Source organism: Leguminivora glycinivorella, chromosome 19 (genome assembly GCF_023078275.1).
Source record: "Leguminivora glycinivorella isolate SPB_JAAS2020 chromosome 19, LegGlyc_1.1, whole genome shotgun sequence".
Lineage (NCBI taxonomy): Eukaryota > Metazoa > Arthropoda > Insecta > Lepidoptera > Tortricidae > Leguminivora > Leguminivora glycinivorella.
Window position 1 is genome coordinate 17,585,922 of NC_062989.1, and position 21,735 is coordinate 17,607,656.

A 21,735-nucleotide genomic window follows, 5' to 3' on the forward strand; every position below is an offset into this window, starting at 1 on the left:
GCTTAATCTAATGCTTGTTTTAGACCGATATTTCTGTGATATACATTAAAAAAATTTTTGAAAACTTCCTGTGATTAACGAAAATCTGCTTTATAATAGGCTCAGTATTAGACATCATTTTATAGGACAGGACATTCTTACACAGATTGACTGAGGCCCACGGTAAGCTCAAGAAGGCTTGTGTTGTGGGTACTCGGACAACGATACATATAATATATAAATACTTATATACATACATGCACATACAAACATCCATGACTCAGGAACAAATATCTGTGCTCATCATACAAATAAATGTCCTTACCGGGATTCGAACCCGGGACCGCGGCGTAGCAGGCAGGGTCACTACCGACTGCGCCAGACCGGTCGTCAAACTGACCGGTGATCATCAGAGCCCGGAAAATCCATAGCAAAACAAAAGACTGTCGCAATCAAACTAGGGTGAGAAACATTTTTTTATCGATATCGAGTAAGTTTTGTCTAAAAAAAATCATACCGATATGTTATTACGTACGTACGTTATTTTATAATTATTAGAACAGTTACAATGTTCAACTTTGTCTATTACGGAATCATTCCTCATTCTGGACACTGTTCGTTGTTACGTAAACTGGAGTAAACTTTTACCGGTGATACGCAAATTTGAAGCCGTACTGGACCGAAATCCTGATTATGACCATTTACGAGAAATATCCGAAAATCTTACCCGACCCGACCATCATACCAATTACAATGAGTTTTATAAATTTGCTCCCTTGACGTCGAGTGAAGTCGAACGTTCATTTAGTATACATAAATGGGTTTACAGTGATAAACGAAACAGTCTTCTCCCAGAGATTGTTGAAAAATTAATGATTATATACTCCTATTACTATAACAAACCCAATAAGATGTCAAGTGCTGCTGTGTGTACTGACGTGGATTTCGAGGAAGAAATTTCATCTGTACCTGTATAATTATTTATAAATTTTTTTTTTTTTCATTTGGTGGGCCATTTTCTTCTCATATTTAGAACTATCGATATCGATAAAAAAATGTTTCTCACCCTAGTTTGATTGCGACAGTCTTTTGTTTTGCTATGGATTTTCCGGGCTCTGGTGATCATTTATGTCTGTGACTTCCTGAACTTCTTCGTTTCTTTTTGTAAAAGTTTCTTAAATTTACTAAACCTCTGATCTAAAGCCAACTACACCAGCGGCTGTAGATACCGTATCTCGCTGGACAGCTTCGATTCGTCCCTCCCTAGCTCCATCTACCGCTACTAGCTACCATCACCCGTGCCCTCTTGTTCGCGTATTCGTGTTGACAGTCCTTGCGTCCCACCATCTTGGATAAAGCTAACCGAAGCTGTTTGACACAGTTTGAAGGATGTTGAACGAGATACCTACCATCGGGGCTAATTGAAACAATACAATTATTTGGAAGCTTTGAGAATTCCCCATTTCAGTGTAGAATCGATTTTGGTTACTTTATGGTCTATTTTTCTTCTTAAATATGCAAATTCAGAAACTACTAATATTAACCTGCGTTTCCTTAGATCTGCTTTATACCAGGCTCAGTATTAGACATCATTTATTTTTGCGACTTCCGGAATTTCTTCGTTTTACATTTTTTTTTGTAAAGTTTCTTAAAGTTACTAAACGTAATCTAAAGCCTGTTATACACCAGCGGCTGTAGATACCGTATCTCGCTGGACAGCTTCGATTCGTCCCTCCCTAACTCCTCGACCATCTCCCGCGCCCTGTTGTTCGCGTATTCGTGCTGACAGTCCTTGCGTTCCACCATCTTGGATAAAGCTAGACGGAGCTGCGCACGCGCACCGCCGCTCGCTGACTCGGAGAGGGTTTGAAGGACGTCAGGGGAGAAACCCTAGAAATAAAGTTTAGGTTATAGAATAAAAATGATTAGGTAAGTATATAGACTGGGAGTATCAATTGAAATATGAAGATTTAAGTTAAAACAAGCAAAAAACGCAATATTAAATAGGTAATCAAAGATTTCAGATCGGTAAAAAAGTGACTATTGGATAAATTTGTAAGAGGCAAGTGATATTTATGTGAATTTGTGCTATTTACAAATAAAAAATAGAATCAAATCTACATTGTAGGTAAAGAACATTAACGGACCTAGGATCTTGCCTTGTAGTACACCGAAAGTAACATTCATAGCGATAATCTCGGATAATCTCTACAAGTTGTATTCCGCTGTTGCTTTTTAAGTTTATAATAGGTAATGTATCTTTTCAGTCGCAAGCTTAACAACCTTCTACCTGCTTAGACCATAACTTATATAAGTATCGATAAACCCAAATCACGTTTCTTATAATGGATATTAATAAGTAAATGGGTCGTAAGGTACGCTCATAAAATTCGGCACACAACATAAAATTTGTCCTCAAAAACCTATGAACGTCATATCCATGATCTTTCACGACATAATATTAACAGTTATAACTCACAGTGTAATAAATGAGCGTATAATTTTTTTTTTTCATTTTTTTTGTTGGAGAATTTTCAGAATTTAAGTATTTAAGATCAATACGGATAAGTGTGTCACAGGGAGAAGTGTGTCTGGCTTTCATATTTGACCTGTTTAACCAATGATCAGTGTTTATTGAGAGATCACAAGTTTACCACTAATCGTGAGTAGCAAAAACACCTATGACAATGAGTAAAAAAGTCAAATCTGAAGGTCAGACACACTTCACCTTATGATACACTTAACCCTACTGACCTTATTTAAAAGATATATGGAAGTTGGAGAGCTTAAAGAAGATTATTTTTTTGCTTTCCTTTCCAAGAGGACATTTTCTGCAAGAAGATTTTGCACTTCATATTAGGGACCTCTTTACAAGCGTGATTGTAGTATGTATGCATTTCTCCATGTCATGAAATTCTGACGACAGTTTTATTTAACATTTCCCTACAAAACAGGTCGCATCTTTTTTATATCTCGGGTATTCTACTACTAAGATAACTAACCTAACCACAAGATAAACATTTTGAAAAAAAAACCCCGACATAGTGGACCGATTTTTATGAAACATGGCTAAGAACACTCCCGACTAACTCAGCTTTCAAACAAAAAAAAAACTAAATCGGTTCATCCGTTCAGGAGCTACGATGCCACAGACAGACACAGACAAAAACTTATAACACCTCGTCGTTTTTGCGTCGGGGGTTAAAAATATCAATTTGTATAGTATTTGGTATGAATTTTCTGAGATGAATTTTTGGGTTTTGCCGTAATCTGTTAAACAAAAGCCTTTGTTTCTATTATTCACAGCGGCTAGCTCCCGTTTCCACAGCACGTGCTAAAGTCTCAGTGTAGTTAAAAAGCAACTATCATGATAACAATAAGGTTCAAATTTATGAAACAGTTTACAGTATGCAGGTAACTTTTTTTGAAGATGACAAAACGTGTTATCTCCGAAAGGGCTTTTTATGGATTTGAACCTTATTGTTATCATGATAGTTGCTTTTAACTACACTGAGACTTTAGGACCTGCTGTGGAAACGGGAGCTAGCCGCTGAGAATAATAGAAACAAACGCTTTTGTTTAACAGATTACGGCACAACCCAAAAATTCATCTTAGAAAATTCATACTATAATAACTGTTGCAATTAAATTTACATAAGTACTTACTGATAATATTTCACGGCAGTATATTCTTTTTTCTTTCAATACTCTCTTACAAGCAATGGTTTCTTAATACGACATTATTATATAGAACAAAGATAAACAGAGAGACGTCCGTAGTTGTTAACTAATATTAGCGCTGATTTTAGTTGCGTCCCATTTCTTGGCGGAATGAAACCGCTTTACGGCGTTGTTGTTAAACTTTTATCACGTCCACGTTAAGAATGCACGTTTCCACAACGCACTAATGCAGAGTTTTTTAATCCCCGACGCAAAAACGACGGGGTGTTATAAGTTTGACGTGTCTGTCTGTCTGTCTGTGGCAATGTAGCTCCCGAACGGATGAACCTACATATTTACTTTTTTTTTGTTTGAAAACTGAATTAGTCGGGAGTGTTCTTAGCCATGTTTGATGGAAATCGGTTTTCTATATCGGGGTATTTTTCATAATTTAAAATTTGTGTCGTGTTCTTATGAGATGAAATCAGGATATTCAGGATTAGGGCTACAGACTCAGTCATTATTTACTGGATACAGTAAATGTTTACCATCCTGTTTAAGTAAAACAATCAAACTTTTCCCAATATCAAAATGTTTTGGGACAAATTTTAGACGGACAAAATTTAATTATTTTATGTACATACAATGTGAGAATGAAAAAATATGATTCATACGATTTCCCACTAGAGTACCTAATCTAGCCGATGATATGCAAGCAGACAAAATTGTCACGAATAAGACAAAGATTATCATATTTGTATTTCCTCGGGGATAGTGCAATACCGCGTAACTAACAAATTTAATAAGTTCCAATTTCCTTGTAAATTGTTCCCGTGTTGAACTCTATATGTTTTGTTAGATACGCGGTATTGCACTAATCCCGACGATTTGACGGAAATAGGTACTTATCCAAATGTTTTCTGAATAGTTTTTTCGCCAGGCGGCAATACTTACACGCCAGGTTTCTCTGACAGTAAACTTCAAAAGCTACCAATCAAATGAAAGTCGATTTGGATTAATTATGACGTTTGAATGATTCACGTTTAGTTTCAGTAGACATATTGACCGGAATATAGACCGTGAATCCTTTTTGATTTTTATTAATAAGGCCCCGATATTTCGACGCAGTTGCATGCATCATGATCACGGGAAACTGAAGACAGCAACTGCGTCGAAATATCGTCAAAATCAAAAAGTAATCACGGTCTATATCCCGGTCAATATAAGTCTAATCCAAGTTTCAAATTTCCAAAGAGCGTTCTCTAGAGGGGTCAAACCTTCATAGTTTCGAACAATGGAACTGTGCCCTTATAAAAGTCCGCAGCCACTAAACCTTTTATCGAGCATTTTGTACAAGATGCCCTGTTTTATAGCGAACGTAACTCGACGATGCGGTGTCCAGTTACGAAGCCTTTCACAGTTGGATGTTCTTCAAATTTTCAGAAAAAAAATTACAGGAAAAAGATTTAAAGAGTATATTATATTCGTAATATAATAAAACAGTAAGGGACCCACATCTAGCGCCTCGCGAGCGTAGCGTCGGGCCAACTAATTGTATGGCAAAGCTTGACGCTGCGTCGGCGCGACGTCGACGCGGCGTTTTTTTTCATACTGTTGGCCCGACGCTACGCTCGCGAGACGCTAGATGTGGGGGGAACCTAATTCACGTGCGAAAAGGAAATTCGTAACCCGTGTCGATTTAAAAGACCCTTCGGTTGTGTTTTAATTTATCACCACCCGTTTCGAACTTCTTTTTCGCACTTGTATCGTAATGTAGGTACTATAGACATCCAATGTATATTTCAAAAATACTTCTCACATCCTTATCAGCAAATAAGTATTCAAATTCGTATCCATCTAATATTGTTCTAAACTCAGGTTCAACTAAAAACTTTGCAAAAAAAACTTTCATAATAATGTGATCTGATTTTATTGCTGTAGAGTGTAGTAGATATTCTGCGACTCCCAGTGGACTCGGACAAGCATGAAATTAGGTTTTTATTATGTTTATGGATATAGCGGATCCTGGAAATAATGAAGATTTTGAGATAGAAAGTAATGCCATGGGGACTAGATAATGTTTCTTCTGTTTCAACTAAGGGAACGTACCCAAACTACGTGACACGTTTGGGTGGGTCGTCAAAATACTACGCTTGGTCACAGAGGGGGAGGGGGGTCTAATTTCTTGTCACACACACGCGTCACTAAAATCAAATATTAAATTTGGTAGACACACGAATATTTATTAGCAACTTTTTGCAAAAAATGATTTAAAACTTCATTTATAAATACTACGTGAAAACTTCAGGGGGGGGGGGGGGTTCTTGGCCACCCAGGGAGGGAGGGGGGCAAAAAACGGCGCAAATATGGTCCCGTAGATAGACTACCCGTCCTTATGTCATTAATACAATGAGACAAAGACGTGCCATCTATCTTGCGGCGGCATACTCTCGCGATAATCATGTGCTACCCCTAGTAGTAAGTACATATTTACCGGTCAAACAAGTTACTAGAACAAGTCACTAGAAAAAGGAGCGATATTAAGTTTTTTATGGTCCGATAAAAATTTGCGCACAGATTTTTTTATTTTCTGTTTTTTAGCGACGGAAATGGCTTGACTGATTATGCTTAAATTTAAGACAGCTCTTATTCTTATTTCTTTGGGATGATCCCAAGAACCTTGTATATAATTAATTGAAGCAATAGGAACATGAGCGTTTGCATCCAATGCAAAGTTGCACTGTGGGGAATGCTTGATTTCCCTGCGGGTACATTGTTGGCTTTGACGCTGGTTACCTTTGAGGCAATAGTAAATACCTGTTTAGATAATATGTACATTAAGATAGTGCGACCTAATGACAACTTAAGAGAGTATAATATATTGTAGACTAAATAATGGCCTCAATAAAATGTCAAGCTTGAAGATCGAGTCAGAAATATCGAGATTCAATGCCACATTAATCTTTGAAATTTTTCTATGAGTTCAAGCCGTTCGGTCCATGAAGGAACTGATGAAGGAACTGATGAAGGGCGACCTTCCTCTGACCTTGAAACGGAAACTCGTTGACATGTGCATCCTGCCCATCCTAACCTACGGTGCTCAAACGTGGTCACTCACCGAGGCGCAAAAGACCAAATTGAAGGTTTGCCAAAGAGCTATGGAGCGCAGCATCCTATTAGTAAAACGGATTGACCGAATCCGCAACTCCACGCTGCGCTCAAAAACACGCATTACAGATGTTGGGGTTAAGACCGCCAAACTGAAATGGGACTGGGCAGGCCATGTCTGCCGTATGCACCCACAGAGGTGGGCTAAAATAGCCACCGTATGGGTGCCGCAAGACGGGCGGGGATCTGGCAGGCCCAGGCGGAGATGGCGGGACGACCTGGACGTGTATCTCAGCGACTGGCCGGAGATCGCTCATAACCGGGACGAGTGGAAATCGAAGGGGGAGGCCTTTGCCCAGCAGTGGGACACGGTATAGGCTTTAAATAATAATAAAAATAATAATAATTTGTTAAGCCGCATACAGCTGTAGCTATATTAATATATCCATATGTTTAATTATAAACATATAGCTTTTTCCCTTTTTTATTGTGGAACGTACCACTTTACCATACGCAAATTATAAATACAGACATCAATCGCAATGAAACAATCAACAGTGATCGAATCTGGCCAACGTGGCAACGCATTGGATGCCGCTCCAAAGATGAAGGTGAGTCTCACGTTGGCCAGAGTCGATCACTCTTGATTCTTTCATTGCGGTTGATGTCTGCATTTATAATTTGCAAGCTGTAGCTATCGTTATATAAATAAATTATATGAAAATCTATACTCACATAGTAATCCGAAAGCCTTTGCCTCTTCGCCTCCCTGCTTAACAGATCATACAGCAGCAACAACCTCAAATTGGACGCACTTAGCTTCGACCCCCCTTTATTCCCCTGAGGACCAGCTCTCACATCCTCAATCAGCCTCTCATCATCAGGATCATTCGCTAATTTTATCATCTCCCTCACACTTGGAGATAAATACTGAAGATTCTCTTCCCAATCATCAAGCATTAGACTATCTGAGCGAGAAATTTTATCGACATCAGCCTCAAAATGCGGTGGTAGAAGATGCGACTCTGGACTCGGTTCAATGAGGGGCTTCACTTCTTCTTGATGTATGGAGAGAAGGGGCTCGTTCGTGTTGGTTTTCTGTGGCTGGATGACGGTGTAGGGGGCGTTCTGGTTAGGGGGGAGAAGGTAGGTTCGGTCGTCGGGCTTGGGAGGCGCTATGGGGGCGTAGAGACCGGGTCTGTGGTATGGTGTTGTTTGTTGCCTGAAAATAGGAAAAAATACTTTTAGTAAAATCTTGGTTTTCTAAAGGTCAAAGTAGTGTGTTTTACATTTGAGTAGCGTTAGGGATTAAGGCGTCCTTGAGTGAGCATTAAGAAAGATGCCATCAAACCCCACTTGCAGGAGTTACGATCTCGCATGCGAGTCTATACTTGGGATTACCTCGAGAGCGAAACTTGCTTGCAGATCAACTATTAGTATTAATAACCGATGATGTGTGCAGCCATACGATCGTTATTGCAAATGGTTATGGTCGCACCTCTAGCGGATTTAACAGAGCATCGCCCGCCATATTTTAATTCCTCAAGTTGTGTCTGTTTTTCGTGGTTTATTGCATTAAATTCTTGTTTTTTTTTTTTTATACTACGTCGGTGGCAAACAAGTATACGGCCCGCCTGATGTAAAGCGGTCACCGTAACCTATGGACGCCTGCAACTCAAACAGTGTCACATGCGCGTTGCCACCCGCTTGTACATTCCCTTTTGCTGTGTTAAGTACACAGCAAAAAGGAGTGTACAAGTTCCAAGGAGGGTTCGGGTTGCCGACGACTCAAAGGACAATAAACGGAACAAGTTAGTTCAGCACACCGCACCCTCGTTGAGCTCTGGCAGCCTTACTCACCGACAGGAACACAACAGTATGATATTGTTTTGATGATTATTGGCATTGTAGTCTATCGGTATTTAACACTTCTAAGATGGGCTTAAATCTAAAAAAAAATAGTGTAGAACACAATCAAATTTGCAACTAAATCCAACATTATTTTAAAATTACATATGATATTTATTTTAAAAACATTTCTATTTGCCAACAGTGGCACGGAAAACTAAAAAAATCTTAGTTACTCGTAAGTTTCTGTACCAATGGACAAAATTGGAAACCATATTTCAGTAAACTTTTAAATTAATTTTTCTACTTAACGACTTGCTTTAGTTTCAACTTCGATGTGAAATATTGCTGCAACTGCATTGCAGTCGAACATTAAACCCAAAAAGTTTAACAAAGGAACTGCAATATTTTGAATTGGGAAGCACGAAAACAGATTTTTTTAAATGTTGAAATTCAAAACATAAAGAACAATTTATGTTTTGAATTTCAACATTTAAGGAAAATCGAGGCAGAGGTAGGCCAAAGAAAAGATGGCGGGATGATCTCGACGCATTTTGCAGCGACTGGCCGGAGCAGGCGGCAAAACGTGATTGGTGGCGGAAGAAAGGGGAGGCCTTTTGCCCAGCAGTGGGACACAATTATAGGCTAGAAAAAATAAGAAGCTTAATATGAATATCTATAGTATTTAGCAAGAACGATGGATATACAACATTTATGCACAACACTTCATCTGATCCAATAAGGACGTACAACAAATATTTAATACGGTAACATAAATATTCGAGGACGAAAAGAACACGGACTCACTGTATCTTTAAAAAAAAGTACATTTTTTAAAGAACTCACGATAGAGAACAAAAAATTTCTACTACTGCGTTAGTAGTAGGTAATTTTGCAGTAATTTTTCTTCAAACTGCGGATATATAAAACTTTTGGGCACGCTGCCTGTTGGTGGCGACTTGCAGGGTGTTTTTGAGTTGTACATGATATATTTTTGGTGTGTGCTAAGATCGTGTGTGCTTTTTTAAAGTATGTACTTTTAAGTCTAGTTTATTGACGTAGTGCATGTTGCGTGGGATTTTCCATTGTTGTGTTTATTGACGGTGCATGTTGTGGATTTTCCATTGTTGTGTTTTTTTTGACGAAGCTTGTAGCTAATAGCGAAGTGTGTACTCACCTGACGAAGCCTGCGTTGCGGATTTAAGAATATGGTCTCTGAATAAATCATTCATTTCTTCCACATACGAGTAGAAAAAGCCTGCCAGATACATTTGCCAAATAGGTGCCAATTCATACTGATGATATTACAACGTCTAGATTTAGATATCATGTTTTGAATACTAAAACTTTGCGTAAAAACTCGTCACTTTATGCGTCTTAAAGTCATCAAATCAAAGCTCTTTGTAAATTCCTAAAAGGACAGCCACAGCCTTATGAATTAATAAATACAGAAAACGTAAATTAAAGTTTCAAACTGGCTAGCTCTTATTTTATTTACAAAAGACATTAAATAACAACAAACTCATATTAATATCTTACCTTTTGTTATTGAGTCATTTGCATCAAAGTTTTAACTTTATGGAAATAGTTGAGAAGTAAGAAAGTTGGCTGGAGAGACCAGTTAGTGATAATTACTTCAAATGTTAAATAACATTGCAATAATTTTACCGAACACAATATGTATTAGTCAAGTGACCTATTGTGAATTGTGATGAAATATTATAAATAGACAAAAATCACACAAAATGATGTGGTATAAATAAAATGTTATAATATTCATTTAACAATCAGTCTATAAAACGATTTATGGGCATATTTTAATTTTTTGTCGATTTCACTTTTTTTATTTCTTGAATTTTTTTCTCGATTCTACTAGGAGACAAAAAATGCTCTTTCGATTCTACTAGGAGACAAAAAATGTCCCAAATTTTCCATACATTTTTTGTCTTCCTCTAAGTTACGATCAAACAAGTTGTATGAAAAATTGTAACTGTCGAATCTGCGAACTGCGGAATCGAAAGAGCTCATGATTCTGAGTAGGTAAAGTACAAACATTCCCACATTTGGAAGAAAAAGTAAAACAGACATGAAAATAAAAATATGGCCATAAGTAATCCTAGTAAATTAATACGCGTGTATACGAACCATTAGGTGTAGTATTATCTTTATTCATTTAAAATCTTATTATTTAAATAAATAAAATTAAATCAATTCTTTTTAGGAATTCTATCTGCTATATTGAAATTGACCATGAGTACCTACTTATTTATTTTTTATTAGCTGGGGTGTTTTTCTTTAACATATAACACAAGTACAAATAATAAGACACGATCACAATAAAAATGCCAAAATATATTTTGAAATTTTCATTGGCTACCCTTTAGATACATAGTATCATAGTAGAGTATTGCCTATTGGCATTTTAACTTCATGATAATGCCACTTTTTCAATTTTTTTCTATTAAGCAGTCTTAATTTCCAACTGGTCTCTGTCATTGCCCATTAAAATTTAGTTACAAAGGGAAAGGCGGCTGCCCTAAGCAGAAATCAAGTATCTGGGTTTTGTCAAATTTTACAGTAGAGCGAAAAAACGATTTTTTTTTATTTTTCCTGATTATATGCTTATTAATTAATTGATAGCCTTTAAAACAGTCGAACTTTATTATACTAGATATCATTAATAGTGTACTATAATTATTTTTTCAAAATTATTAACACAATCATTTTAAAATACAAAAACAGCTTTCTGCGTAGAATGCGATAAGAAAATTTTAAAGCTTTTCTACAAGAAAGCAAGTATCTTGAACTGTTTTCATTTAGTTTTGGTATGCTTGTTATTTTTAACTGTATCTAAAACACAAACTACAGAACGGATTTTCATGTGGTTTTCACCAATGAATATAATGATTCTTGGGAAAGGTTTTGGTATATAATTTGTTGAGATCTTGTTTGAATTGGTTGAAATACGTCAATTTTTGCTAATCAAGTCGGTCAAAATTCTGCTGGCTGAGAGCTTTAATCGAAAACGCTGCCCAAACTGTTTGAGATATATTAAAACAATGTATGGCGAAATTGTGTATCTTTCATAGACATACAAAAAAGTCCGTAATAGCATATGTTTATCTTTTCAGGATAAATTACTATAACCATTTTTATGATAGCCCCCGTGCGCAGCTGGGGCGGACCGCTAGTATATGTTTACAATGTATACATTTTAGATAGATGCCTTCAATGTAGTGTATGTCATGCTTGTGTAAATTAGGTTTTAATATAAATGCAATATTGGAGTAATCCACGGAAAAGAAGCTCTAGTTTTGTTTGAATGCAAGTTGTCTTAAGATTATGGGTTTAAGAGGTTTTTCTGTCACGAAGAGTTCAAAAATACTCATTAAACTTAATCAATTACTCACGTTGTAGGAGACTATTTAAATAATAAAAAAATCCTCGAAAGGGATTTCCCGTGGAACGCACAATATTAATTAAGTACAGTAGGTAGGTGCCTAAATACTCGAAGACAGAAAAAAATAATGAAAGTTACATATAGTCTTCCTTAATTATAATAATAGGGAACTGTAGTTAAAGTAAAATATTTTGTACCATGTACGAAATAAAGCATTATGAGCAAATAAGTATGAGAAAACATGGACAGCAGTTATTTTTAAATCCAATTTCTACTTAATAAGTCAGGTAGAAATATATAAAGTAACTGAGTTGACCGTGACGTCACTCAATTCAATTTCATATAAATTCCATATTAGCAAGCCGTTCAAATTCGTTTTGACAGTTCTTAAAACGAAGCTGATTTGATTAGGAGGCAAGTAGCCTATTGATCAACTAACCAACATGCAATAATTATGTAAGTATGATCGTTATATGTATTTTCGTATTTTGGATAAAATAAGTTTCATATTAAATAAGACAAGATCCTCGTGCTTTTACTGTTTACATCTGGTTGTTTTAATACTAAGGCAATTTCTACCTGAAAACCCAAGTTAATACATGTATAAGCAATTACAAGCTTTTGACATCATAACATAATGATAGACGCCGGAGTCAAGTAACTTCATAATCAATATCAATAGTTCTACGCTAAAGTCAAGTAACTTATCAATAAATATCAATATTTCTACGCTGAAGTCAAGTAACTTCGCAATCAGTATCAATATTTCAACTCTGAAGTCAAGTAACTTAGCCATCTAATATGAATTGCAAGTATCTTTCGTAAGATACTCGATTTCAAGATAGAAATAGGGTAGATACTTGACTTTAGCGTAGAATACCCCGTTAAAAAAAGATACTTGAATTTTTTAAAGTTCTGTATTTTGAAAAATATACATTATAAAAATTTCAAAAAAATACTGAAAGACGTATTTTGAAAAAATGAATCGAATGATGTAAAAAACCATTTTTTGGAAAATTTTGAGATACTTGATTTCTGCGTAGGGCAGCCGAAGGGTGAATACGATGAAGAGCTGCCAACTTTGTATTTCGTAGTTTGTTAACTGGGTTACAATCTTAGTAAGTTCGTAAGATATTATGCAGGCAAAAACATTATAAAGCGAGCTAGTTTAAGTATTTATAGGTAAATAATACTTTTATGCCCATGAAGTGCCTAGTGCCGAAACGCTAAACGCTTTATTTAGTACTAGCGACCCGCCCCGGCGTCGCACGGGTACTATACCTACATGTAAACCCTCCTCTGGAATCACTCTATCTATTAAAAAAAACCGCATCAAAATCCGTTGCGTAGTTTTAAAGATTTAAGCATACATAGGGACATAGGGACAGAGAAAGCGACTTTGTTTTATACTATGTAGTGATTTATTAAGAAGTATAATATCAATAAATACTTTAAGCTTAATATAGATAGAGGTAAAGAAAGTACTCGAAGAACCTTTTCTGTGAAAGTAAAAAAGTGAAAAAGAAGAAAGGTAGCAAAGGACCATTACTTAGGCACTTAAAGGTCTGATTTTTTTTTAATTGAGTCTTTGGGAGTTTAGAGAAAAGCCTCTACTATATCCACAACATTTATCTTGACGCCGGGATGTCCTGGAGGGATATCCCGGGGAGAGGAGGTCCGACTGAAACGAAGGTATTTACATACACCGACTGGTCAGTTTTGTCGTGGTCTTCAGGTTGGTCGACAGTTAAAATCATTAGTCTAGATAAAAGCAACCGCGTTCGGTTATTCTACGGTCATCAGTCGACCAGTTGGGCGACTGGTCGCCTTTGTCAGTCTACTGGTCGACTGTTTGGTCGGCGGCTATAATTCCATTGTCAAATGTCATTTAGATTGAGAGGGATATTATATTTTGACGAAACAAAAGATCTATTTTTGCTATTAAAAAAATCGACAATCGATTAAAAACTATTACAAGAGTGCATTCTGGTTACTTAGACTCGTAACAAAAAACCGGCCAAGAGCGTGTCGGGCCACGCTCAGTGTAGGGTTCCGAAGTTTTCCATATTTTTCTCAAAAACTACTGAACCTATCAAGTTCAAAACAATTTTCCTAGAAAGTTTTTACAAAGTTCTACTTTTGTGATTTTTTTTATATTTTTTAAACTTATGGTTCAAAAGTTAGAGGGGGGTCAACTTTAGGAGCGATTATTTCCGAAAATATTAATATTATCAAAAAACAATCTTAGTAAATCCTTATTTATTTTTAAATACCTATTTAACAATATATCACACGTTGGGGTTGGAATGAAAAAAAATATCAGCCCCCACTTTACATGTAGGGGGGTACCCTAATAAAATATTTTTTTCCATTTTTTATTTTTGCACTTTGTTGGCGTGATTGATATACATATTGGGACCAAATTTCAGCTTTCTAGTGCTAACGGTTACTGAGATTATCCGCGGACGGACGGACGGACGGACGGACGGACGGACGGACGGACGGACGGACGGACGGACGGACGGACAGACAGACATGGCGAAACTATAAGGGTTCCTAGTTAAACGTATTTTCTTCTTCTTCTTCTTCTTCTTCTAGTTGAACTGCAAAGTGTTCGAAGCGTCGCGATGAATTGTAAATTCATTATATAAGCGTTTTAATCCGTTTCCATATTTTTATTTTAAAGAGAAGAAAAGTAAAGTATTGAAAGAAGAAAGCAAAAGACCATCACCTAGCTTTACCCGGCCTCTTGAACTGATACGTATTGACATACACCGCGTCTGGTCTTTCTGTCGGTCGACCCGTCGTCATCGGTCGGCCGGTCGGGCGGCTGGTCGCCTTCGTCGGCCGATTGGTCGCCTTCGTCGGTCGAGTGGTCGTCTTGGTCGGCTCGTCGCGTGACTCGAACGCCATCTGGTCGGTGAGGTGCGCGATCACTTGCATGGCGACTGGGAGATATGAGTCCGAGAGGGCGACTTGCTGCTTCGCTGTTTGCACCTGGAAGAATAAAATGTGATATGATTTACATCTAAGTATGACCAAATGGGATTGAGTATCTTGTTGTTTATTTTTTTTTAATGTTTGCATGTTAATATAGAAATTTAAAGTAATTGGTATGATTATACCCAATTTCAAAATTGTACTTTATATGCACTTTATCGGGAAGCATAGCGCTCTGACAGAAGTTTTGTATCAACATTGTTACCTAGGGGTTTACAAACAAATAAATGTTTAAATCAAAACAAAACTAGAAAAAATAAGTTCATCTATAATTTGTATAGGGGCCGAGCGTGTCAGATTTTGTACTGAAGTTGTTACAGTACTTGCCTGTGAATTTAAATATGTCTCAAGCCCTTGAGTGTTCATAATTTTTGTGTTGTTGCAATTAAATATCACGAGGCATTTTTAATGTTTTTGTTGACTTCAACTTACAAAAACGCCCGAAAGTTGCAAGCTGCGATTAAAGACGGACAACTCAGTGGATTTGACTGTTCATTTGACACGCTAAGTAGATACGTTTGCTTGATCTATTATATGACATCTGTGGTAGTCACAGTGCAAAGTCTGCCGTATCTAGGCACAGGCTTAAAATGTTATATTTCTCTCTTTTGTGTGTTTACAAATAAAGGGCCTGGCCGGACTGCCATGGTAAAATCGCCCCTGGCTAAATATGAAATATTGATATGCAGGATTATTCGTATTGTTACTACATGTACTACTACTGGATATTATGCCTCAAACTGTTTCCGTTTACGAAAAAAATTAAAAAAAAGAAATTTTGTTTTTTATTTTTTTCTTTAAAACCGCGTATTCGATTGACTTGTTCTTTGGATATTTTATAGATATATTAGGGATACATCAATTAAAAAAAAATTAATTTCCTGACTTTTTGTTAAGTACATTTTTTTTTTAATTTATGTTTTAAATATTTTTTTTCTACCACATACGAGTTAGCGACACCTACTATATTTTCATATAATAATCGCCATTTTATACTCTATTACATATATTTTTATCAAAAATATTAGTTTGGATCAACAATGTCAAAATAAGTTATTTATATATTACTAGTATTACCCTTTAGTACGTTGCTCCTGGAAAGTGATGTATGAAAATTTTGGCATAATTAATGGAAGATTTTTTTTAAATTGGGATATGTAGATTATAGGCCGAAGTTATTTTTCATCAACCCTCCCCACCCCTCCCCCCTCTGCGTCACCCCTCTACCCCCCCTTAAAGAGTCGAAAATGCGATTTTTCTCGATTTCTGACAAAACCGATGGAGATACAGAAAAAGCGTGTAGGAACGAAGTAATCCTTAATGAATTGACTACAAATCTCTCATAAACACTTTAGTGCTAGCACTTATAGTTTTCGCGCAATCCGTCACAAAAGTTGCTAATTCTGCAATTTTCTTTAAAGAATATTAAAGTGTTCTCCCAAAATGCTTACGAAATTTGTTTGATACGACTAAAATATTGTAAACTCATGACTATAATAAAATTAAGGGGATAAATCACTACCATGGATGGGACTTGAACTCACGGCTTCCGGATAGAAACTCGAGGGCTCTACCAACTGAGCCACCAAAAGCTCATCCCTAGTTTCTAGCGAATCTTTCAGCTTTCTACTATATGAATCAATGGTACCCCTAGCGTCATTTATCTATCATATCTATCAATCTAGAGGCCGTGAGTTCAAGTCCCGCCCATGGTAGTAATTTTTTTCCCCTGAAATTCATTCTGAGTTTATAATATTTTAGTACTATCAAACCGACGATTTCGTAAGCATTTAAGGAGAAAACTTAATAATTCATTAAAGAAAATTGCAGAAAGGAGCAACTTTCGTGATGGATTGCGCGAAAACTATAAGTGCTAGCACTAAAGTGTTTATGAGAGATTTGTAGTAAAATCATTAAGGATTACTTCGTTACTACACGCTTTTTCTGTATCTCCATCGGTTTGGTCAGAAATCGAGAAAAATCGCATTTTCGACTCTTTAAGGGGGGGTAGAGGGGTGACGCAGAGGGGGAGGGGTGGGGAGGGTTGATGAAAAATAACTTCGGCCTCTAATCTACATATCCCAATTTAAAAAAATCTTCCATTAATTATGCCAAAATTTTCATACATCACTTTCCAGGAGCAACGTACTAAAGGGTAATACTAGTAATATATAAATAACTTATTTTGACATTGTTGATCCAAACTAATATTTTTGATAAAAATATATGTAATAGAGTATAAAATGGCGATTATTATATGAAAATTTAGTAGGTGTCGCTAACTCGTATGTGGTAAAAAAAAAATTTAAAACATAAATTTAAAAAAAAATGTACTTAACAAAAAGTCAGGAAGTTATTTTTTTTTAATTGATGGGTCCCTAATATATCTATAAAATATCCAAAGAACAAGTCAATCGGATACGCGTTTTAAAGAAAAAAATAAAAAACAAAATTTTTTTTAATTTTTTTCGTAAACGGAAACAGTTTGAGGCATAATATCCAGTAGTAGTACATGTAATAACAATACGAATAATCCTGCATATCAATATTTCATATTTAGCCAGGGGCGATTTTACCATGGCAGTCCGGCCAGGCCCTTTATTCTATTCTATTCTAAAACTTCGAAACTCTGTTTTGCTTTTGACAATTTGTCCCATATTTTTAACTGTTTCGGTCGTGTTTTAATTTATCGTCACTCGTTACGAACTTCCTCTTTTCCGCACTTGTATCGTAATGTACTGTTATGTAAAGGCACCCCAAACATCATGACGCATATAATAAATTATGTACTAAGTAATATACATATACGCTTATGTTTTATCATGCAGAAACGTCTACGAGCGATTTTTTTAATTGAAGGAAAAATGTTAAAAATCGCACCTCCGCTCCGGTAAGGACTCGAACCTGCGACTATCAAACAGGCAAGCATGGTCGCGCGATAAATGATAAAACATCAGGCCGTCCCTATCGCACATTTGCAAGTACGATAGGGATGATGCCAGATGTTTTATCATTTATCGCGCGACCATACTTGCCTGCCTGGATTGCTGTTCAATTATATCGAATTAAGTCATTCGAAAAAATAAATCATGAAAGGCATTACCGGGCGATGATAAAATGATTATTAAAATAAGATCTCTAAAGTTCAACGACTTATAAAATCAGGCCAAATTTCTTCTAAACTAGCTGTCAGTGCGCATCTCCGAGTAATCCCTTAATGATAAGTCTCCATTTTGTCGGAGCCCTTAATTGCAACTGTCGTTAGGCTTGTAATTAAGACAAATTGCTTTTTGGAATCTTTCCGAGGTGATCTCGCTATCGAGTTTGAAGTAGGTCAGTGTCAGTGGGAGTGACTGTGTCACAGGTCCGCGTCGTACAGCTGCGTTCGTGACCAACAAAATGGTCCCGACGGAAGACCAGCGCTGACCCTCGGGTTAGCATTTTATGCTGAGTCGGGACCATTTTGTGGTAACTTATATGTTTAATTTCTTTTATTTGCTGTTTCTGTTTTCTTACTTGTGTATTTTGTAGTTATCATGAATAAATAATTGATTGATTGATTGATTGACTGACAGATCAGGGTACGTAGCCAAATGCACAAACGCTTACGATAATATCGTTATCGTAGCTAGCTATCTCTGTCGCTCTTCCGTAATGGCGCGACGGAGCCAGACTGCGTGTCAACTTGTCATCTGTTGACAGCGCCATCTATGATTACTTTTACATACTAATCCGAATCCTAGGTGGCTTACCTCAAGGATCGCATGTTTCCAGTCGATATAGGTCATTAAGAGAGTTATGTAGTTCCCAATACCGCCTATAGGTGGCGGTATTATCAATAGTAATAACGTCATGCAAATCCCTTAAAACTAGAGTAAGTACTTCCAATTTTGAAAAAGATCTGAATCAAGCAACAACGGTTTTCTCTCTATACCTGCCCAAGACCCTCGACCACCAGTCACGTGGCAACATTGCGTTTCAATCGGCGTCTAGTCTTTTGTCATTTCGACTAAACCGGGGAGTACTAAATAGGTAAAGTAAATTAAAATTTTGAAATAACCCCCGACCGCGACATAGTAGACCGATTTTCATGAAACATGGCTAAGAACACTCCCGACTAACTCAGCTTTCAGACAAAAAAACTAAACCCAAATCGGTTCATCCGTTCGGGATCTATGATGCCACAGACAGACACACACACAGACAAACAGACAGACACGTCAAACTTATAACACCCCGTCGTTTTTGCGTCGAGGGTTAAAAATGTGAAATGTCGCGAGCATCCTTGGGAACAATATGGGGTTCTTCAAAAAAGGAGTGTACAAGTTTCTAATGGGTCGGCAACGCGCATGTGACACCCCTTGAGTTGCAGGCGTCCATAGGTTAAGGTGACCGCTTTCCATCAGGCGGGCCGTATACCTGTTTGCCACCGACGTGGTATTAAAAAAAAACAGCGAAGTTTGACGTTTAAAATATTTGCACCCTTTGGCTGTCAAAATCGTTGCTTACTTGGACCAAAGACCTATATAACTCCATCTAGACGGATAAAGTCTAAGAAAAAAACGTACCTCAGTACCATATAGATAAAGCAGTGGTGACCTAGATGGCGTTACACCTTTGGGGTAGGCTCAGCTAGATGGCGCTAATATTAAAATTTGACATTTTAAAACATATCAAGCTCAGAATATGGGCCAAATTGTCAAAACTGAGGTTCAAAAGTTTTAAGCCTGTGTGGAGAGATGGCAGTCTATGCACTGTGATTACACATTTTGCTTTGACAGTAACGCTCTTTAATACTCGATCCTCTTTGCTTGGACTGACTCTAGGTAACCGCTTGGAGTTCTTCATATTTTTATGTATAACCATTATCATTTTTAACCCCCGACGACGCAAAACCGTGTTGTTATATGTTTGACGTGTCTGTCTGTCTGTGGCATCGTAGCTCCCGAATGGATGAACCGATTTAGATTTAGTTTTTTTTTTGTTTTTATTAGCTATGTTTCATGAAAGTCGATCCACTATGTCGCGGTCGGGGGTTTTTTCAAAATTTTAATTTTGAGGTTATCTGTGACATTTATCGAGTATTCGAAAACGTCAAAAATGTACTGTAGAGACTCATACATTAGTGAACTTTTACCAGCTTTCAAAGCCGTTAATTAATTCTGTTTGGGACAAAAGCCACCCTTTCATCAAGTATGGTTACAGGGTTGTTCTGCCCCTATTCAGGGTTTGGGGTAAATTATAACAGCTAGTGCGATTGGGATTAAAAACGCGTTTTAAAAATGCAAGGCAACATTGACTTGTGACTTAAATTCCTTAGTATTGTGTGTGTGTATTATTCCTGTCTTTTTTTTGTTCTTTATTTATATTTATTTATTTATTTTAACTTTATTGCACAAAAGAATAACTTAATGTACAAAAGGCGAACTTAATGCCATGAGGCATTCTCTACCAGTCAACCTTTGTGCAAAGCAGAGAAGATTGTAGGCGGTTCATTAAGAGACCAATTTTGAAATATCAATCAAAAGCTTAGACATATAATATATTAACGTACATACAATTACATACTATTTTTACATAAATAACGATAGGTTATATAATACATAGGTACTCATATATATAAATATTACTAACCTGTCAGAAAGATAACATTCATGATTTTTTAAAAACGTATTTGTTGGGTAATTTCCTAATGTTTACATTTTATTTTAGTTTTGACATGTTTATTTATTTATTTATTTAAACTTTATTGCACAAAAGACAAACTTAATGGACAAAAGGCGAACTTAATGCCATGAGGCATTCTCTACCAGTCAACCACAGTCCTCAGTTTCACATATTTTAAATTATTTTATTAATGTTTTTTTTTTTGTTTTTATCAACTGTTGTATTCGTATATTAAATAGTCTTACAAACGAACGTCGGCAAATGCCGGGATAACGCAAGGAGGAGGAAGATGATGACAAACGAACGTCGGACATACTTAGTTCATTTCATAATCATAAATGAAATATTTATAGATTTTGGTCAGGACCGTTATTTTTTCTTTTATGTAATGAAACAAATAGGTACTAGTTTTTTTAGTTCAAAAATCAGTTCAGGAAAACTCATTGGTACGATATAAGACACCAACACGATGTGTTTTTTCGAAAGCCTCGATTGAAAATATCTGTGGTTATAAATAAAGAGCGAATTTCAGGTAGCGATTTTTAATATGGATATGACTTGTGCAATTTTTAAATACATGTCATATGGTTATAATAAGGTCTTACAATCTATTGTTATTATACATCGCACACCGCAAACTTCGCTGAATAATTAGATTAAATTAATGTTATTTTTGCAACAAAATACTAATAAAAGTATTTTATTCTAAATAAAGGAGTTTGTGTACAGGAAGCGAGTTATTTTCATTTTTCTTTTCTTTGAGTCGTACCTAATAGAAGTGTGCAATGCGCAGACGAAATATAAAGAAGGGGAACTTAAATAAATAAACTATTTAAAAAATTAACGAACATTTTTTTAATTTATTATCATCATAATCTTTGCCAAATATTCACAAAAGCATCAAAAAGGGTTTTATTTTACTTTTTTGTGTGTGTGGTAAAAATAATAAATTACGCGAATCATATCGATATTAATATTTACTACCTAAAATCCGCTCTCTAGTTATAAAGTGTCAACTTTATTATACCTATTTACAATCACGTACACCCGCAGTAGCCCGCATATCTTCTGAC

At 36.3% G+C, this 21,735-nt stretch overlaps 1 protein-coding gene across 2 annotated transcripts in view; it reads right to left on the reverse strand.

Annotated features, from left to right (window-relative positions):
• Positions 1–1,454: 1,454 nt before the first annotated feature.
• LOC125236335 overlaps positions 1,455–21,735 on the reverse strand; it is a 28,618-nt gene continuing 8,337 nt past the window's right edge. The window contains exons 3-5 of one of the 2 annotated variants that reach the window (XM_048143095.1): positions 14,769–14,992; positions 7,483–7,969; positions 1,455–1,869 (exon numbers count right to left, since the gene is read on the reverse strand). In XM_048143095.1, the coding sequence (XP_047999052.1) occupies positions 1,648–1,869; positions 7,483–7,969; positions 14,769–14,992 (933 nt within the window). In that variant the 3' untranslated portion in view covers positions 1,455–1,647. Of the gene's footprint in view, positions 1,870–7,482; positions 7,970–14,726; positions 14,993–21,735 lie in introns of both variants that reach the window. The other variant, XM_048143094.1, reaches the window with a different exon arrangement.